General features: G+C 46.1%; 1 protein-coding gene and 1 long non-coding RNA gene across 5 annotated transcripts in view; both read left to right on the top strand.

The window, feature by feature from the left end:
• HSPBAP1 (HSPB1 associated protein 1) overlaps nucleotides 1–9563 on the top strand; it is a 38284-nt gene extending 28721 nt beyond the window's left edge. For all 4 annotated transcript variants that reach the window (XM_064435007.1, XM_064435006.1, XM_064435005.1 and 1 more), the window contains 3 exons: nucleotides 3922–4005; nucleotides 6917–7027; nucleotides 7238–9563. In XM_064435007.1, coding sequence (XP_064291077.1) covers nucleotides 3922–4005; nucleotides 6917–7027; nucleotides 7238–7792 — 750 coding nt within the window. In that variant the 3' untranslated portion in view covers nucleotides 7793–9563. The remainder of the gene's footprint in view (nucleotides 1–3921; nucleotides 4006–6916; nucleotides 7028–7237) is intronic.
• A 6823-nt stretch (nucleotides 9564–16386) lies between these two features.
• On the top strand, nucleotides 16387–18306 carry LOC135309115 (uncharacterized). The gene is made up of 2 exons (XR_010369441.1): nucleotides 16387–16545; nucleotides 18075–18306. It is a non-coding gene; the product is annotated as an uncharacterized LOC135309115 (long non-coding RNA).
• The last annotated feature ends 1239 nt before the right edge of the window (nucleotides 18307–19545 follow it).

Genomic DNA, 19545 nt, shown 5'->3' with positions numbered 1-19545 from the left:
AGAAGAAATCTTCATGAAGTCAGGGAGGGATTTCCCTCTGTGCTGCCTTTAAAGAAGAGGTGTGAGAACATCAGATTGGGCTTAAAGTGGGGAGCAGCAGAACACACAGTCTGGATAGCCAAGAAAAATATAATTGATACCAAAGAAAAGTGTTTTAGTAAGTCAAGAAATGCAGTAATTCAAAGGTAGTGTAATGTTCCAGCTCAAAGCATACAAAAGACTTTTTAAGTGGGGTTACAGTAAAAAACCCTACTTTTGTTGGAAAAGAATTTAAGTGATTTTACTAAAAGAGAATTCAGAGTTGGCCACACCATTATGCATAGTAGATGGCTGGTAATTCTGTTCTGGGGAAGGAATAAAGAGTTTCACGTGGGAGACTGCAGAGCTGGCCCCAAGTCACTCCATAGGGAAGGCAGACAGCCCAACCCAACCTCAGGACACCAGAACTGTGACTTCCATCACAGAAGAAGCAGAAGAGTCCAGGAGCTGAATTTATGCTAGGATTGGTGATAAAAACAGTGCTCAACCTGCAACACCTATGGAGAACCCCATGAATGCCACAAAAGCGAAAGGTCAAACCTGCAATTTCCTGGCTCTGCTTCTCCATCTCTTCCCTGAGCTTCCCTCATTCTCTCACCTGGGTCACTGTGGGCATGGCCTGATGCAGCCCCACTCCCTCCTCTCCACTGTGCCCTTCCCCATGGCTGTGCCTGTGTTTCTGACCCCAGTCACCCTTGGAGCTCTGTTTCAGTGGACAGGAAGACACCAGGAGGGAGGAGGAGGCAGGATGAGAGGCACCTTCCAAGCACCAGGAACAGCCAGGCTCCAGCTGGGATGAGGCATAGGCTGGGGCAGCAGGGCTCACACAGTCCTCAGGTGCTGTTCCCACAGAACTGGCTATGCCAGCACCTACTACATTTTATGTTTCATTGCCATGGTTGCAAACACTTCTGGGATTTCCTTGGGTCCCCCTGTGGCTCAGTGTCTTTGTATTCCCATCACACTGGCTTCCTTTTTGTGTGCATTTACCTAAATACCTTTTTCTAATGAGCAGAAATTTCTTGGTATAATATTTCACTTCAGGGTGTGCTCTCTTTTTGAAGCAATTCCACCTTTGCCCTACCTTTGCACTGTATCAAGTTAATCATGTCCACTGAGAATTCAAACCTGCTCTGTTCTCTGTGCTGTACAAGTCTTCAGCATTGCTCCACTTGCTCTCCCAACTGTTCCTTTGGTTTCTTTCCTCCCATTACAGCATCTCATTTTATCTTTTCTGGGACTTCTGTCCTACTTTAACTTCATTTGCTATATTTGGCTGTCACTAGCCTAAATATTGAAATTATCTGATTGGTTACTGTTTAGATCAGTATTTTCCCAGCACTAATAAAGTTAGATAAGTTCTGTGGAAAGCAGGCTAGCACAAGATTATCTCTTAGCTTGGAGTAGTTCTGTCTTGCTATTGCACTTTACATTTTCCCTGTAAAATGTTTGCTGCAGTTGTGTGTGTTGTTTCACTGTGGCTTACTTTCACGTCTCCTATAGGAATGTAGCTAAATCTGTGTCCCATATTCGTAAATATATGGAAGTCTGCTTTTTTAAATTGTGAAATTGATCATTAGAGGCAGCGGTGGTGGTTTTTTTGTTTTCATTTTGTTGTGTGTCTGTTTGCTTCTAATTTGAAAACCTAGAAGAATACTAGTTTGTAAATGTAGAAGAATCCTACCTTTCTTTTCTGGGTTGTTGGGGTTCTGGGGATTTTTTTTGGTCTTGTTAGTTCTGCTCTCTTGCCAGCTGTATTTTTTGGATTTAATTACCTTTTTCCATTTCTTCATCTTTAATAAAGTTTTAGTCCTTTTGCTTTTCAATAATTTCAATTTTCTTGTTGCTATAAATCCTAATTTTAACAAGCATAAGCTTGTTCAACAATAAAAGAGGGAGAGCAAGTGTCTTTATGGAGCCTCTTTTGCCTATTTGAGTCACAGCTCTGTAGCTCTTCTATAAACTGCATCAGCCAACAGTGCCAGCTGCAGAGAGACACAACTTTGCAGTTATTACCCTTAACCTGCTGGCAAGGGAAATCTGATTAGTCTCTAAAGGACCAAGTTCCTCCTCTTTGGTTTGAAAACACAGTGCAAGTTGTGGGGATTGTATTTTCCTTCTGGCTGTACCTGCTCTCTCCAAAGCAGTTCTGTCTCCCTTTTGCACATGAGTCATGTGGAGCCAGCACGTTCCATGCCTGATTTCCTTCTTGGTTTTCCAGGCAGCATCTCTTACTGAAACATTTATACATTTCCCTTAATCTGTCTCCTGCTTGTGTTCCCTTGCTACCTGGTCCCTGTGCACCACGTCCCCAGTGTCTGCATGCCCTCCTCCAGCATGCTGCAGCTGCACAAGGCTCAGGGGAGGGATCCCTTGGTGCCAACAGGCTTACGGGAGCTCTGCTTTCTTCTGCTGTAACACAAGGTTTGCCAGGGCTCACATTACACCTGGCCACTTGCAGGGCACCCAGAGACTTTAGCAGAGTTCAGTGTAAGATCCCTTATTGGGGAGGGCAGGGAGGGTTGTATGATTTTGCAGTCAGTGAAACTGGAAAACACTTCCTTACAGATAAACCCATTGCTGCTAATGCAACTGCACTGTTCATTTAAAGTGGATGTTTCCTTGAGGAAAACAAAATTCTGAAACTTGTTCAGCAGAGAAAACGTGTTGTGGCTACAGTCTGTAGGGTTTCATACACTTATATGTCAGGACTAACTAGTGATCTTTTTAAAATCATGACCCTCCACTGACTGACTTCTGTTCTGCATGCTGTACTGGATTAAAGAATAATTTCCAAATGTTTTTGCCCTTTGGAGAGCCAGTGCTTCTTTTTGTTTGACTTAAATTTAAGCCTGTGGAGAACATTTGTTATCTGGCCCAAAAAATGAGAGTGTTCCAAGTGTCCTGTAAGTGTTTGCAGGCCTGGCGCCATTGTTTCCCCCACTGACATTTTCTCATTAACTGTGTTTTGATATATAATGAAGCACAGGGCTATCTGGGTAGCAGAACATTCTTCTAAGTAATTTGTGTCTACCAAGAGAAAGAACTGTCTGCAATTCAGATACAGATCATTGCTTCACTTTACCCATTGTTAAGTATATATTTTTATCTGTCTCTGACCATTTTTATAACTTGTCAAAAAATATCTTTCATGCTTTTCTTGATAGCTCCATGTTACTCTAATGTTCAATAATCTGCAAAGCTTGTCCTCTATCATCAAAACAACATCAGTGTCTTGTACCATAAAAACCATGGGTTGGAATCAATTTTATGTCACAGCTATCATCCTGATATTGTTGTAAAGCTCTGATCTAAACTAGATTGTCCTAGAAATCATGACATTTTCTTTTAAAAGCCTGTCTACTAAAAGTGACAAATTTAATACTGGTGATTATTTACCAGAATTAAAGCTGCATTTTGTCACCTAGTCACCTAGATGAGCATAGGCATGCCTGCTTTTTGGGAAAGCCAGCTGGCAGTCCTACAGGAACTGGGAAGTCTGCTCAGTTGGAGAGTCTACAAAAGAATTCCTGCTTGGCTGAGACTCTCTCTGAAGTCCTGATGTTCTGCTGCACCAGCTGCACCCCCTCTGTACTGCTGGACTTTGCTCACCCACAGCAACTAAAGGTTATAGTCCTGCTTGGGACTGTATGGGAAGGAGTTTGGATAAAAGGTTGTTCTGGATCATGTCCATTTCTTACATGATAGTATTGATAGGGTGGGCATTTAAGTCTTGAGAAAAGGCTCTTTAAAAGAGAGAAATAATTATCACCTCTCACCTGTGTCCTTGCCTCAGTTCTGTCTCTACATCCCACACCACCTAAATTAAAAAACTGTCTTCAGGCTTCTGCCTGTACCCTAATGCAATGTCTCCAATTCCAGGTCCTGCTCGTTCCAAGGCACTGGTGGCACTATGTGGAATCCATTGATCCTGTCACTGTCAGCATTAACTCTTGGATTGAACTGGTATTTTCCTTTTAATGTCTTGGGGGTGTAGCACTTCCAAGGGATTTCTGTCCCTTGCCTGCCATATGCAGTCCTATTGGATTTGTTGTGCTCAGAGGCTGGGGAGGGAAGAGCCCTTATAGATACATCTTTTCAGGAAGAACCTTTCAAGGTTCCACGTCTGAAGCCCCAGTTCAGCAGAAATCCCCTTTCAAGTTTACTTCAATCAGGTAAACAATTAAACACAAGCTAAATTTTCATGCCTAGTTTCTTAAAGGCCAGCCAGCTTTGTGCTGAATAGAGAACAAAAAACCAGGAATTTCACCTCAAGGACAAGCTTATGTGCAAAGCTAAATTAGAATTTAAATCAGATTAATGTGAATAGGAAGGGAGGAGAAGATTTTTGAATTTTCATTCCTCTGTGATAGTTTTGATTTGGCTGAAGTTGGATTTCCTCATGTATTTAATTAATTTTCTTCTCCCTGGGCTTTGATTTTTCTTGCTCATGTTAACCAGTATATATGGGATGGTTCCAGGGATATCATAAAATCATGGAATAGTTTGGATTGGAAGGGACCTTTAAGGGTTGTCTAGTCCAGTCACTCTACAAGGAGCAGGGACATATTTCACTAGATCATCTCAGTACTCCAGAAGGTTTTTGGATTGACATTACTTTATTATTAATCCTAGGTTAATATTAAAATAAAAAAACCTTTTGAAATAGCCTGTGAAATGGCCTCACTAAAATACTCACTGCCTTTTTTTCCCCCTACTTCTAAAACCTATGTTAGACTGGAAATCTGCAGGGAAAGAACACATGCTTTCAGCTGCTGTTCCAAGAGCAGACAATGTATTTCTCATACCCACATCAAACCAAGCAGAGCAGAGGAACTCACTTGGGTACTTCCCTCATGGAGAAATTCTCAAGATGAAACCTGTGTTAGCAAGGGCAGGCCCACAGCCCAGACCAGGCTCTTACACAGCCCTAAATGCAGTCAGGCTGTTTCCAGTGCTAGAGAAAGCACCAATTTTATTGTAGAGCAGCCACTTAAGCCTGCCTTGAATTCGAGCCTTTGAGGTAACTCAGAGGCACTGGCTGTGTGCCCTGGGCTTGGGAAGGCCCTTATGTCACCACACACATTTGTGCCTCACAAGTTGTCCCCCTCTGGAGGAGCAGGCTGTGGTGGGATCAGCTTGGCTGGTAGCTCCCAGGTGCTGGGGTGGGGCCTGAGCATTTCTAGCTGTTCTTATGTGTTGCAAGGAAAAAAAAAAAAAGTGGAACTAAATTCTACATCATTTTCTGTCATAAAGGCCTTGCAGAAGTCACCAAGACCCTGTGTGGTGCCAGCAGGAGTCAGTGGTTGTGTGGTATCATAAGCAGAGGAGTGTTTGCTGGATCTTGCTAATAAATGACACACACCCTCCCCAGATATCAGTATCTGCCACAACCAAATGTGGCTATTGCAGCCCAGGTGAAAGCTCCTTACAGGAATCACCCCTGCAGCTGATGATCCAGCATTGTTTGTGAGGTGTTGGGCCCTCCATCTATAAAATAAATTCTGACATGGATTCTAAAAGAAAATTCTGAGAACATTTGCATTACCAAACCAAGCAGTTCTTGCTCGCAGCTGTTACCAGCTGCTTTCATATTGACAGATGTGAATCACACCAACAATTACAGTCCCAGTGAAACCATTAATTATATTGGCAAGAGTTTAGAGTAGAAATTTAATTTGTTTTCAGCTGGATGTGAGCTACCCAAAAGTATTCCTTGCTTTCTAATATACTGTCATGCAATCAGTACAGCCCTGTTATTCAGCAGGCCAGGATGAATACCAAGAATGCAACACCTTTAATAGTTTCCACATGTAGAATACCAAGCTCTGTATTTTGTTGGTTTTTTATACAAGACCACTAAAAAGCCTAGCATCCAAACCCAGAAAATGCCAAGAGCACTTCCCCCTGCTTCTAGCCCAAATTCTGCTTAGGGTTCCAGGACAAATTGCTGCCTTCAGCTCTCATACAAGCCAGATGTGTGGTCTGCTTGACAGGTTCCCTGGAGCCACAGTTAGACTGATCAGGGCTGTGGGCTGACCATGTTGTATCTTCCCTCCAAAACGAATACATCAAAGCATCTCAACTGAAGCAAATTTATGCATCTAGGTACTTGTCACTGAGATAACAAAACCACCATCCTGTTTGAGAGTCTAACATTCCTTCCACATACAAGAAACTCAAATGGGAAAGAAAGCCAAGATCCTATAAAGTTTTTTTTTTTTCTGCTATCCTAACCTAGCCAGTATCCAGCTGTCCAAGCGGGATCCTGAATGAAGTGAAGGCTTGAAACAAAGGGCCTGTTACTAAGTTTGTAAGTTAATTTTCAGTTTTGCAGGAGAGTTTTCAGAGCAAACATGCTTTTCCTTCTGGTGATGTTCAAAATATTTCCTGAATTTCCTCAAGATTCACTTTTGTGCTTGTGTAGCCCTTAGATAACTGCTGCCTTGCTATAACATCCTGTGTGTTTTAATTTCTTAAATTAGACAGAATACATAGATATAAAAATGTGCTATGTGCTTCTATGGCTCTTCTAGTCCTAAAGAGCTGTTTAAATGCACACATTAATTAAATGCTAATATTGCATTATAATTTCAAGCACCAGATTCAATTAACAAAACACTAATAAGGGAAAAGATTATATACACATACTATTTTTTGCATATCCTTATTCAGATGAGCAGTCACACCAAAGCCTGTGCTGTCACCTGTTTGGGGGGTTTACACAGGAAGAGAGTCTGAAACCTTCCACTGACTTCACATGGATGAGTGTGGCTTTCAAACTAAGGCCATCTATGTTTTTCCTAAGATCTTTCAGCTATCTGCAGAGACCCGTGAGCTGTTCTATCCCCTAAAACCTTCTGTCCTCTTGAGGCAGGATGCAGATCATGAAGCCCGAGTAGAAGAGGCAATAACTCGAATGCTGGTATGCGCCATAAAATCAGCAGAAAATCCCAGTGATGGAGATCTCTGGCTAAATCCCACGGAGGTGAGCCCTCTACTGCTCCCATTATGGCAGCAATAACAAAGAATTACTGACATTTTGCTTAGCTCCCCCTGAGTCTTTATGCTGCTTTGAGAAAAAGAGTTTTAAGTTCCATCCCTTCATGTAGCAAAAGTAATTCATGGAAGATAATCATGCAAGGTTGAATTGAAACATGTCTCCTTTTAACTGAGTGTATTCTGGGTGTTTTCTTAGGTTGAGGCAACATCCCATGAAATCAATCTTCAGTACCTGAATAAAGCAGTGTCTGCATACCTCAAGTGTCAGGAGACAAGTGTGTCAGGACAGGCACGCTCCAGCAGCACTGGTGCAAAGCAGAGGACAAATACCTCATGCAAGAGGAAGAGAAGGGAAGTTGGCTGTGAACCAGAGAGCTGCACATTACTAACCCAGGAATGTGACTTTCCAACACCCACAGCAGAAGAGCTGCAGAAAATACCTTTTGGGCCTCATCTTATTCAGGTTTTACCACAGTCTCACAAAACCAGTGTGATGGGTGCAGTTGCAGTTGAAAGTGACAGTGGAGATCTCCATGAAAATGAAGGAGAACATTTTGGAAAATTACAGTGCAAGAGGAAGAGATTGTTAATGAGTAATGACTGTGAGACAGCTGCACATCAAATGGATTCAGACTGCAGTCCGTGCACCTCACAAACAGCCCTTTCTACCAATGACTTGTTAGACTGCCTGGTTAATCCTCGTGTCATCAGTTTGGTGGCTCAGCTGCTGTTGGAGAGAATGAGAGTGTGATGCTGGAGTGCTTTATCATTGCTGAAACAGAAATCAAACAGCAGCCTTGTTCTGCGTGTTTAAGATCTGTAATAATTGAATGTTCCATTTCAAGTAATTTTTAGGTACAGATAGACACAGTTAATGGATAAGTGCAGGTTGAAGTTGAGCTGAAAGAAGAATAGCTGGTTAGTGATGGCTGGGAAGAGAAAAGTGTGTTTAGTCAGGGAGCTGCTCAATGTTATGAGAGCACACACAGTCACACTCCCACTGTGCTGTGCAAGTGGGATCTTCACAGTGTTCTACAGCTCTGAGCTGGAAAACAGTATGGCTTGATGATGGATAGCAGAGGGAGTGCTGGGACATGGTCACACAAAGGGGGACCGGGGGGGAGCAGATAGATTGACGGACTGTCGACTGCAGTCCTTGACCACATTTGAAGTAAAATGGTCAGTAAGCAATCAGTTGATTACATTAGAAATAATAAATTCAGGTAAACCTAAACCTCAGCCAAGAGACAATGCACTCACTAATGCATCTGCTTCCTCCCTTCCACTAAATAACTTCAGTTGTGTCACAAAGCTCTAGGCTGGAGTGAGACAAAAGCCCTTAGCAAGAAAGTAGCCTTTAGCTAGTTCAGAAACTCTTGAAGGTGGGAGAGTAAGGGCATTGGGAAGTTGCTGCTATTATTTATTTAAAGCCAGATATGCACAGTCCCCTATCTCTAAGAAACAGCAAAACAGCTATGACTTTTTACCCTCTGTCCTTCTCTTTACCATAACAATCAAAATGTATTAATGTTATTTTTTTGGTAGTGAATGGTTGCTGTACAAGATCATCCTTTCTTCAAAGGATAGTAATCCTTGGATTTGTTTTTGAAGGCTAGGTTGTTCTTTGATTGAAAAGTTAGGGAACGTGAAATATAGGCAAGAAGGTTTGTTAACTCTGTAGCTATGCATGGAGACTTGAACAAAACCTGGGAAGAAAGCTGCTGGCACCTTCCAGGATGCTCTCAACTCCTCTGATTTCTGTTTGTGGTGGCAACAGAGGCATTTTCCCTAACTGCAGTTTCAAGAAACAGCTTCAGCTCCTGTGAAACCTCTGCTTTTACAATGTCTCTTTGCTTATGTCTGCTAGAGACCAAGAAACCAGTTTCTATCATCAGCCTGTTCCCATAGCCCTAACCTTGCACCACCAGCCCTCCAGCTGGTATTTCCTTTGCTTGGTGTGTGTTCCCTGCTAAATACATGAAGCTAGTGCTGTTTCCACAGTGATCACCTTCCACTAATTTATAGTTGAAAATCCTGATTGCAAAGGTGCTTTCTGTCTGCTTTTATTCAGATTGCATGTTGGCAGGGCCCTGATGAATTATGGTAAGGGCTTTAGATATGCACCAGGAGATCAGAAATTCAGGAAACCTTGCCATTTCAAAAATCTCCCCAAAAACCTAACACACTTGGAAGAGGAGTTGAAAAGGCTCAAAGGTTCACGTTTAACAAGCACAGAAACCTTACCCTGATGGAAACAACTGTGTATGTAGTTTGCTGGAGACCCTGGCTTTGAAGAGTGGCTGTGAGTTAGCAGCAGAGGCCACACGAGCTCCATCTCTGACCCACAAATGGGCAGTCCCCAGTGTCCTGCTCTGCCCTGGTAATTGGGCTCAGACCCTGATAACACCTCAGCAATGTGAGAAAATCCACTGTTCTCGTTTCATGTTTCTACACCAAAGAGTCTCAGTGGGGTTGCACCCTTGCAACCAGAGCAGAATTTAATAAACAATCCTGTTGATAGAGTTCCTGTTTGTGTGATGGCACTGCTGTGACAAAGGAATTCGGTCAGGAATCTCTTAGGAAACATGTTGGTCACCTCTGCTGCCTTTTCCGATTGACCAGGCTCATAGGGAGCTGTCTGTGGAACAGGGCAGACCCATTTTGAGGCACAGGCACATCTCAGCAGAGCTGGGTTTAGCAAGACCCTGCTCATGTCCTGCTGCTGGACTGGCCTTTCCGACGTTGACCAGAGGGGCTGGGACCAGCTAGAGAGCATTGCTGCTGGGAGCAGTTGCACTGGGAAGGAAGGGTTACAAATGACTCATTTTAATTCACTGAGCAAAAATAGTCTTGCAATAAAAAAGCTTTTATGTCTAGAACAGATAGAGATGGGGGAGGAGAAGCACAGGCAGTAAAGTGGAGGAGGATGGCAGCATCATCTTCCAGTCCCCACAGTGTGAACTTGCTTCGCTTAAGCTTTCCTCCCAACACACAGATCATCTTAATATACCCCACGAAATCCACACTGAACAGTATTCCAAATGACTGTCCTTGGAAAGGCTCACTGAACATGTCAGGGGTCTCTGTAGGACTTGCCCTGATCGCCTTTGGTGCCTGTGCCAGAGCACCCATCTCGGGCTCAGTGTAGGAGCAGCATTCTCCCAAGCTGAGCTGTGTTCAGTCACATCCCTCACCACTCCAATCACACCCTCTCTGTCTGGGGACAGTCACAGTTTATGCCTGTCCAGGTGCAGCCCATGATTTAAGGGCCAGGCTGTGGCCAGAAGCCATTAAGCCAAGGGGACAGGGAGAAGAGCGAGTGAGGCTGTTTAGGATGCAAGGCAAAAGCACCAGAAGGACTTTGTGTCTCAGAGGTGCAATATAAAATCTCAGCCATACACTCTGCACACAGGGGCAGAGAGAGAAATGACCACAAATTCAGCAAGTCACGTATGGCAAATGGCTTGTGCACCAGTAAGAGAAATTTATGGCTCTGACCCGATGCGCAGCGTGCCGAGTGCCACGATTCCTGACGCCGTTTCTAAATTCATGGCCACTGCGTGCAGAAGCTCAGACGAGTTTCTACATATTCATAGCGTTAAAAATAAATGATTCCTGATCTCTCTGGTGACAGCCTGTCTCCAAGAAGAGCAGGAACCCAGTGCTAACCCTCTGCAACTGCTGATAAAAACTTTCTCCCCCAAGGAGGAGTATTTCCCACTCACTGTCAGCAGTGGGCACGGCAGCAGTTGAGATCATGACCCGGAGCCATCACTGGGGTGGTCACAGTGGTGACATGCTTGTCATCTCTGCTTTAGCTGAATGACAGTAAGAGGTGGAGCTGCAGGGCCTGGTGTTGAAGGCTTTATAGCCTTGCTCCAGCCCAGGGCCAGTCCAAGCGGTGGATGGACCAGCACATTCATCTCCCACACACATCCAGGCTGTTCTGCTTGGCCGGTGGGGACCCTGTGTGCTCCCTGCCCCAGTACAGGTTTGCAGAGTGGCTCATGGGCCAGCCTGGGTTATCCCTCCTGGACTGACTGGCACGGCTACTCACTGGCCCTGAGCACCACTCTCACTAAAAGGAATCTGCAAAAACCACACCCAGGTCTGACAGTCTCAGCTCTCAAGTGAGCAGGAAGGGAAAATCCCAAATAGCAACATCTTCCAGAGTTTCAGTCTTCTCTGAAAACCTCCCCACTAAATTTCTGTGGGTACCACTGGGTCTCACAGTGCCACTGTCCCCATTTGCCTCTCCCAGAACTCCTGCTGTGGCTCAGTTTTCTTGATGCCACAGAGCAGCTCAACTGCAGAGCTGTGACATATGTTATCATGTAAAATTAACCATAAATTGAGCTTTTAACTAACAAACATGGCATATCAAAGAGGTAGAGAGAATCCTTCCACAGTGCTAACTGCCCTTTAAAATAAAAGTAGTGCTACAATTTAGTCTGTTTGCCAACATGTAAGTTCCTTACTGTGTTTCTCAGCTACAAATGTGAACTGTTTTGGTGTTTGGCATGAGCAGGCTTCCACTCACGGGAGTTTCCTCCATGGGACATTTACAGTATGGCTGATGGGGAAAGACCTCTGCAAACAAGTGGCCTGGTTGTAGCCTCTGGTTAGTCCAGGTTGGGGAGGAAAAGGATCCTAGCTCTCCTGTACCATATTCTTCTGTCCTCCAGACAAGATCTGACCCACAGCAAGATGGGGACACAGTTTGCCATGCTGGCTGGAGGGGCACTGGGATGATGGCATCTCTGGTTAAAGAGCCACACATTTCACAGCTGTGTTTTTGGAGACATCCCAAGTGGATGCTCCCAACAAAACATTAATTTATCCATCTAATTAGTGGGGTTTGTCCACCTTAGTGGTGTGACTGGGAGCTGGAAGTTCTGGTCACCCTGGAACAGCCAGTTTGGGAGGACCACAGCACTCAGGGCTCCAGGGGAGACTGTAGGGCAGAGGGGACAGAGGGGGCAAGTGCTGTGGGGAGAGGATTTTTGTGAGCCTCCCAGAGGCTCAGAGAACACAAGCAGAAACCCTGGAGCTCTCTGACCTCCCAGTGCCCCTGTGCTGAGGGACCTGGGGAGTCCTGGAGCTGGTGGAAGTGTCCCACAAGCCAGAAGCATTGCTTTGCAGCCAAATCTCACATGCGTCACAGCCCTCCTGGTCCTTGCATTTATTTACAGAGGCAGTGTCATGGAAAAGACAAGGCCAGCTCCCTGCTCAGCACCTTACAGCTCACAGCTATAAGCTCACCTACAGCTTCTTAGTGAAACCTAGCTCCAGGTTTTGAGGGCATAGATTTTGCTGCTTCCAAAGCTCTGGTGGTGCTGTCCCAGCAATGAATTCTCATTCCTTGTGATGACCTATGAAAACTACTTTGTGAAGGTCTAAATCTGATACTTTCAGCACTGAAGAACTTTTAAATCCAATATCACAGCAAAAAGATGTGGCCCCCATATCTTTCCCAATCAGAAAGGTTGATTGCAAAACAGGTTTTCATTTCCCTTGTAGATATTTGGATCATTAGAGTCACTCTGTCACATCACTGCATCAGGGAGGGTATATGAGCTTCAATGGCAGGTAAAGAGTTAAAATTGTTCCTGGATTCCTCTCTCACCCCAGCCATGTCCCCTCCTCCTGCTCCCCAGAGCCTGGGCTATGCCCATTGAAAGCACCAGGCAGTAAAACCCTTCCCTTCTGAGCTGTGCCAGGCTTATCCCGTGCCCTGGTGGGACACATGAATCCAGCCCAATTAGCAGCAGCCCTAACAAAGCTGGCTGAAAAACCACTATTAAAATGAAAGATGGTGTTGTGTAAAAAGAATGCAGAGCAAGTGAGGCCGTAACACAACTTATTGCTGTCCCCAGAGGAGCATCATGACTTAGAGGGACTCAGTGCCTCGCCTGCGTTTCAGCCCCTGCTTCCCCAGGGATGTAATGGATTACCTCTGCATTTGCTTGGGGGTCTATCCAAAGGGATTAGGATCTCTGCCCTGGTTAAGAATGGAGCTTTCTGCCCCTCTGAGATAGCTCACTGCAATGTGTTTATTCCTTGTCTGCTGTTGCGCCCTCAACTGAAAGCTGCAGCATTGCAAAGATCGATGCTGCAGACTGCACGTAGCTCTCCCCTGCTTTGGCCATGACTGGTGACTCTCCACATGCCAGCAGCCCCAGCTCCCCCCCAGGGTGCTGCCCTCAGGACAGCCTTGCCTGGGTGAGCCTCCTCTCTGCCCTGCTGGGGACCTGATGGGATCAAAGGTCTCTAAATCCCCAACGCCTTTGACTCCAAGCACTCAAACCTGATTGCCCCCAAGTCACATCCATGAGGAGGAGCTCTGTGGGCAGATCAAGGCCAGAGCAAGGCCAGCTCGAGGGTACAACACATCAACAGAAGCATCCTCAGCCCCATGATGCTCTCCTGTGTCTGTCAAACATATTATTACCATTATTAACTCCAAAAGATGTTCAGAGCTTTATCAGAAGAAGCACTAGAACAGGAATCAGTGGAAGACAAGGCTGTCCTGGCTGGGGCACGAGAGCAAGGATGAAATGGACGTGCAGGTCTTTTCCATCCCTTCCTCTTCAAAGAGTAAATTAGCAAGGCATGGTAACAGTATTTGTGCAGTCACTGCTTGCACTGATTACAATAAATTTTGTCCTGCATGTTAAAGTCAGAAACATCTCGCATCTGCCAAGCGGCAATCAGGACCAATTAATGAAGATGTAATTTCCCCAGATGCTGCTATTAACATAATTCACCGTGTTCCTAGCAACATGAATATAATTAACCCAGTTAACCACAACTCTCATCACCGCCACACCAGGCTGCCCTTGGCCTCAGAGGAGCCTCTCTGCCCTGTCCCCAGCCACATCCACAGGGCTGAGGGGCACAGCCACTCCCCATCCTCTCTCCTCAGGGGTGGGTTTGGGAGCCACAGCAGTGCCAGATGCTCTTCTCAGAGGCAGGACAGCACAAGACCTCTGACACTCACCACGGTTTCCAGGCCTCAGCTGCACCTCCACAGTGATGGGTGACACTGCAGCAGGCCGGCCCCAGCCCTGGGAACAGTGCACACCCATGGGGGTCAGACCCATGGCAAAATTCAGCCACTCCCTTGATGCAGGTGCCCCCCAGCCCTTTTCCCAGGCTGATTCCAGGGTAATGATGTGGCTCACACACAGCTCTGCCCTCACCACCAGCCAGAGCACAACACTCACTGCAGGGAGCAGCAGGTCCAGCTGGGAGCCAGGGGCCATCCTCACCCACAGGGCAGCCCTGCAGTGTCCATGGACACCTCCACACACAGAGAGACATGAACAAGGTCCAGAGCTCGCCACAGTCCAGCACATGGGAGCAAATGGATTCCAGGCTGGAGGAAGGGGGTGATATAATGCAAGAACCTCCTGAAGAAAGGCTGAAGCCAGGACTGGTGGCCGGGTTGAGCTGCAAGAGGCTCCAGTGCCTGTGTGCAGGTGTGTCCCAGCTGAGTCTGAGGGCCCCCGGTGCTCCTGTGATATCTGTGCTTATCCTGTCCTTATCAACACATCCTGTCCCCACGGGCTGGGGATAGGTGATGCTCCTGCTGCTGGTGGGGAAGGCAGGGCCAGTGGGATTTTCTCCCCTGTCTGTCCTAACTCAGCTTTGCTGCTGCTTCTAAGGAGGAACTCTGTGTGAGGAAGAGGAGGGAATGAAGGTTCAGGTGTTGAGACCAAATTTCAGGTTTCTCCAGTGCTTTGGTCCTTGAAGAGTTGAGGCAGAAGTCCCATGCTGTGCCTGCATCCCAGCCTTGCTCTCCCCTGATCATTCACCAGGACTGGAAGCAGGAATGGGCGATGCTCTTGGGAAGGACCAGGCCTCCTGCAGCCCCTTGGGCCGTGTTTTAGCAGAGAAGTTTAGTCACTGCCCACCTTCAGGGCTGACACAGGCTGCATCCAAGATGCTTTAGCCACTCCTGATTGTTTACACAAAAATTATTTCAGTTTTCCCTGATTTTAGAGAACGGACGTTTTCAAGTGGTCATAATTGGTCAGAAGAAAGTTTCATCCATGTGAAAGGACTTATCATCTGGGGGATTAGGCTGGGTTTTATTTCATCATTCCACATTTGCAGTGTAATTTCACTTTAAAAAATAAAACCAAAAAAAAAACCCATGAGCAGCATTTCTGAAAAGCTCAAAACAGTTGGAAAGGCTTTTGTTTCCTGAGGGAAGAGCCCCTGGTTTCTCTCCCAGCCTTTTTTTTCTGGTGAGAGAGGAAACAAGAAAGGGTATGTTAAAAATTAATGAATGCCTTTTTTTTCCCACAAGTGTGGGGAGTTTTCAAATGAATTTAAACTATTCAGTTCGTTCTTTTGATAGCTTTGGTCAATAGGGAGTTGATTTCCCAGCCAGCTCTGGGAGCACCTTGAAACTTCTAAAATTTGGAGAAGCATTGACCAAATCTCATTTCCTAGTGTGAGGCCACTAATGCTTTAAATAATTCATCTGGTTTCCTGCAGATTGATTTAACTCAAATCACCTGAAAATTCTAAGTGTAAAAATGTGGGTAATCTGCAGGGTCAGAAAAAGCAAGACATTTTAATGAAAGCATAGACCTCTCCAAACCAGTGAATAGTTTAACAATTACCTGATATAATAGCACGTAAAAAGATGCTGCGGACAAAGGTGAGATCATTCTTGTTAATTAAAGTGTCTGAGCCACAACACTCCTGCCTTAATAGTGGATTTAAGCCGAAGCGTTGTAAAGCGATGATAGATCGGTCATTGCTTTCGTGTAATTAAGGGAGAATAGAGAATTAACAAGTGCTGCTGCGGAGGGCCGAGGGAACGCTGCCAGCTCCTTATGGCTCTGCAGGATGCTGCTTTCCTGGGAGCTGCCCAGGGGCAGCAGGGGATGTTTAGGGGCAGCAGGGGATGTTTAGGGGCAGGCAGAGGGGCTGTCCCAGCCTGGGCAGCCGCGGGACCCCGCAGGGGGATCAGCCCGGCCCGGCCGTGGAAGGGTCCGGTGCCTGCGGGTCCCGCTTTGCTGTTCCTTCGCCTCCCGCCTTTCCAGCCTTCCCTGAGAGACGCAGCCGCCACATCGGGATCGGCAGAGGCGCCCTGGGGACGCTTTTTAGGGCGTTTTTGTGCAGGGTGCTGCCCTCTCCCACCCTCTCCCCTAGGCAGGCAGACAGAGCTGCCCAGAGCCCGGGGAGCCTCAGCCGCGGCGGGAGGGATCAAACATCCCTCAGGAAAGGGAGCGAGGAAGGGAGCCACTGGCTCCATGCGGGACACTGTTGTCATATTATCGCTAAAGTTCCATGCTGTCTCTTTAGTCACAAAAGGTTCGTACCTTCTCGGTGTTTTGTCGTGGGCAGCTTCTCAGAGCACTCACTCTCCCTCACACAGTAGCCAACCCACTCTTTTATAGCACTCTTCTTATAGGTTACAGCTGCGGCCTGTTAAAGTCAGGCCTGGTCCTAATCTTTCATAATTGGCCTAGCTGCAACTCTTTAGAGGTGAAATTACTTTCTGCACTATCTTTATTTTCTTATATTCTATCCCCCCACAGGGCACGGCTGGGGGAGACCAATCTTTCACAGGCAGGGAGCGGCTGCCCTGGCAGGGAGAGCCTTCCAGCGCCTGCTGCCAGCAGCCGGGGAGAGCCCCGGTTTGCTCCCCGTGCTCAGCCCCCTGCCCCCTGCACCCCTTTGCTAAGGGATGCGGATGGATCTCCAGAGTGGCTGGGGTAGAGGCTCTGCACTCCCAAAAGGAGGAGACTGGTTCCCCATGGTTGCTCTGCTTTCCTCTGGGCATCGGGTCCCGCCTGCTCCCACCGCCCAAAACCATGCCAGCATGTCAGGGCGGCTTGGGGCTGCAGAAGGATCTGATAGTAAAAGATTTTAAAATCACAGAAAATTCGGGGAGTTAGAAAGAAAGCTAGGCTTAGTAGGCCCCGGGAAATGTTAGGCCTTGTGTTTGCCAGATCATGTGAAATTGCACCTGTGTAACTGGTATATGATAAATAATTGTTAGATGCAATGACTGTTTAGATATATTATTGTTTAATTGTAAGAAGAATCATGAGAAACTATGTTCAAGGGTTTGAGGGGGGATCACGAGAAACCTATGATTGGATGAAATCAATGTAGATAATAGAACAATCTAAGTTTAATAATTAATATGTAAGTTATATAATGATAGAATATAAAAACATGTTCATCCCGAACCCATGGCGGAGTCAGATTTGGGTCTGTGCCCCTGACGCCCAGAGTTCTTCAATAAAAGCACCTGCATATAATCATTCCATGATTATGTGTTCCTGAACACTGACAGATCCTGTCCCAGGAACACCAGCCCCACTGATGCACAGCACGTGCCAAGGTGGCTTTTTGAACAAAGTTTGCTTCCTTTTTTTTTTTTTTTTTTTTTTTTGTGCCACAATAATTCTTTTATTCCACCAGCTACAGAAAATCAATGTGTCTTTCCAGTTAGAAGCCCTGGCTTGAAGCTTTCAGTTCCTTAAATCATCTTTGTGTGATTTAAGGGCAGGTGAAATCCCTCTCTGGTGCGAGGTGTGTGACGCCATCCCAGGAGAAGCCCCACCACAGAAAGACAACGTGATGGCACAAGATGCAGGAGGGGCTGAGCCCCCAATTCCTGCCCTTTCCCCCCCCGGCCCCTCAGCCACCCCACAGAGCCCCTCCTGCCCCAGTCCAGGATGGGGCTCTGTCAGGATTGGCTTCTCCACCCTCCTGGCACCTCTCAGCTCCAGTGGGGGTGGGTCCTGCCAGGAGCCCCGGCTCCCAGAGGAGCCACTGATACCCACAACATCCTCTTCACTTGCAAACACATGAGCCTGGGGGGGAATGGCTCAAGCACAGCAAACAGGGCTGCTGGGAGCCACATGCTGATCCAGATGTTATTAAAGCCTTAATCAAATTCAACATAGTGAGCTTTTAAGTTCACCAAAGTTTTACGTTACCCAGACTAAATCCTTCAGTGAGAATCTGCTGATTGACAGGTTACTTTTTAAAAATTTTGGCAGCTTGCTGGGTTGGAACATCAGGTGCCCAGCCAGGGCTGCTGGTGGGATGCCTACAGGGTCCATGTGTTTCCTTAATGCCTTATGGACTTGGCTGAAACAGCAGGAGGACATGAAGAACCCCAGAAATAATTCCTTTAAATCCTGTTCTGAAGGCTTTTCCTCCTTCTCCCTTTCAGATTCATGTATTTAATTTCCCCCATTGAAATAAAGACTAATGTTGCTGAGTTGGAAAGCACAGCTCTTTTGTCTCGCCTTGCAAGGAAAGAAAATAGCCTTGCTCCCCTTTTAATGCTCATGCATGAAAAATCTCCTGGCAAAATCTCCATTTATCAAGCCAGATTGAAGGGCACACAACAGAGGAGCTCATTGCCCTGCGCCTCTTACCTTGTACCTCTGTTTGTGCTCAGAAGTGCTGTGATTAAGAAGATTGCTTTTGCTTTTAGGTGTCATGGGGCAGAAAATTTACAGCAAGGGGAAGCAAGGACAGGGGTGCAGCTTTACATGGAAATCAGAGCATTTCCTAACAATTAAAGAGAGAGGCACCAACTTTGAGACACCTAGTGATTTCCAGCAGTGATCTGGTGTGTGTTCCTTGTCACCAAGGGGCACTGGGAAGCTGTTGGGGACAGAGGGCTCAGGCTGGGGCTCTGCTGGTGCAAACACATCATTCACCAGCTGGTCTTACCACAGGGAGCTGCTCCAGCACATCAGCAACACAACAGGAATGCCTTCCACCAACCTCAACACAATCTTTTAAGCAATTATTTATAGAATTAATAGAGAAGTCAAATAACCCAAATGAATTATAACATTTAAAAGTAATTATTTGCTACAAATGAACACAAATTATTTCAATACATAATGCATTAACTCCAGCAGAAGGGAAATTCATCCTAATTAGAGGTGTGCTGGGCCTGTGGCACATCATGAGGGCACTTAGCTCTAGGACTTCCCTGAAACCCTTTATTGACTATAAATCCATTTTTTCCCCTCCCATATAAACTCCTCATAGCTTTAACTTTTCAGTAGCACACATCCATGATGAGCTTTTCCTTTTTGTCCACTAATTGCTCCATTTTGTTCATTTAGTTCCACAGAAGGTGCAGTAATGGAGGGACACAGCCCAGCCATCAGGCTCATCCACTTTAAACTAATTTTTCCTTGCACAGAAAATCTGTAGTGAACAACAAGAGCATTTTAATGCCAGCCTCACTCTGCCAGCAGCCAAATTTGCCAAAAAGGGGGATGAGGCATCCACAATGGTCCCAATGGCATGCTGCTCCAGATGGGAGCTGCTCCAAGCCCTCCCAAGCAAACCCCATCACTTGGCCAAACAGGGACCTTGCCTCAAATCCATCATCAGGGCAGATATTTTGTGGGCATAATGCAGTTTCTTCCACCTGATTCAATCACTGCATAATTAAATTACTTTCTCTGGCACCTATTTATTTGTACCAAAAGCACACACTTT

This window comes from Passer domesticus, chromosome 10 (assembly GCF_036417665.1).
Source record: "Passer domesticus isolate bPasDom1 chromosome 10, bPasDom1.hap1, whole genome shotgun sequence".
NCBI classification, from domain to species: domain Eukaryota; kingdom Metazoa; phylum Chordata; class Aves; order Passeriformes; family Passeridae; genus Passer; species Passer domesticus.
The sequence above is the reverse complement of the archived record's forward strand: the minus strand, read 5'-3'. Positions and strand labels throughout refer to the sequence as shown.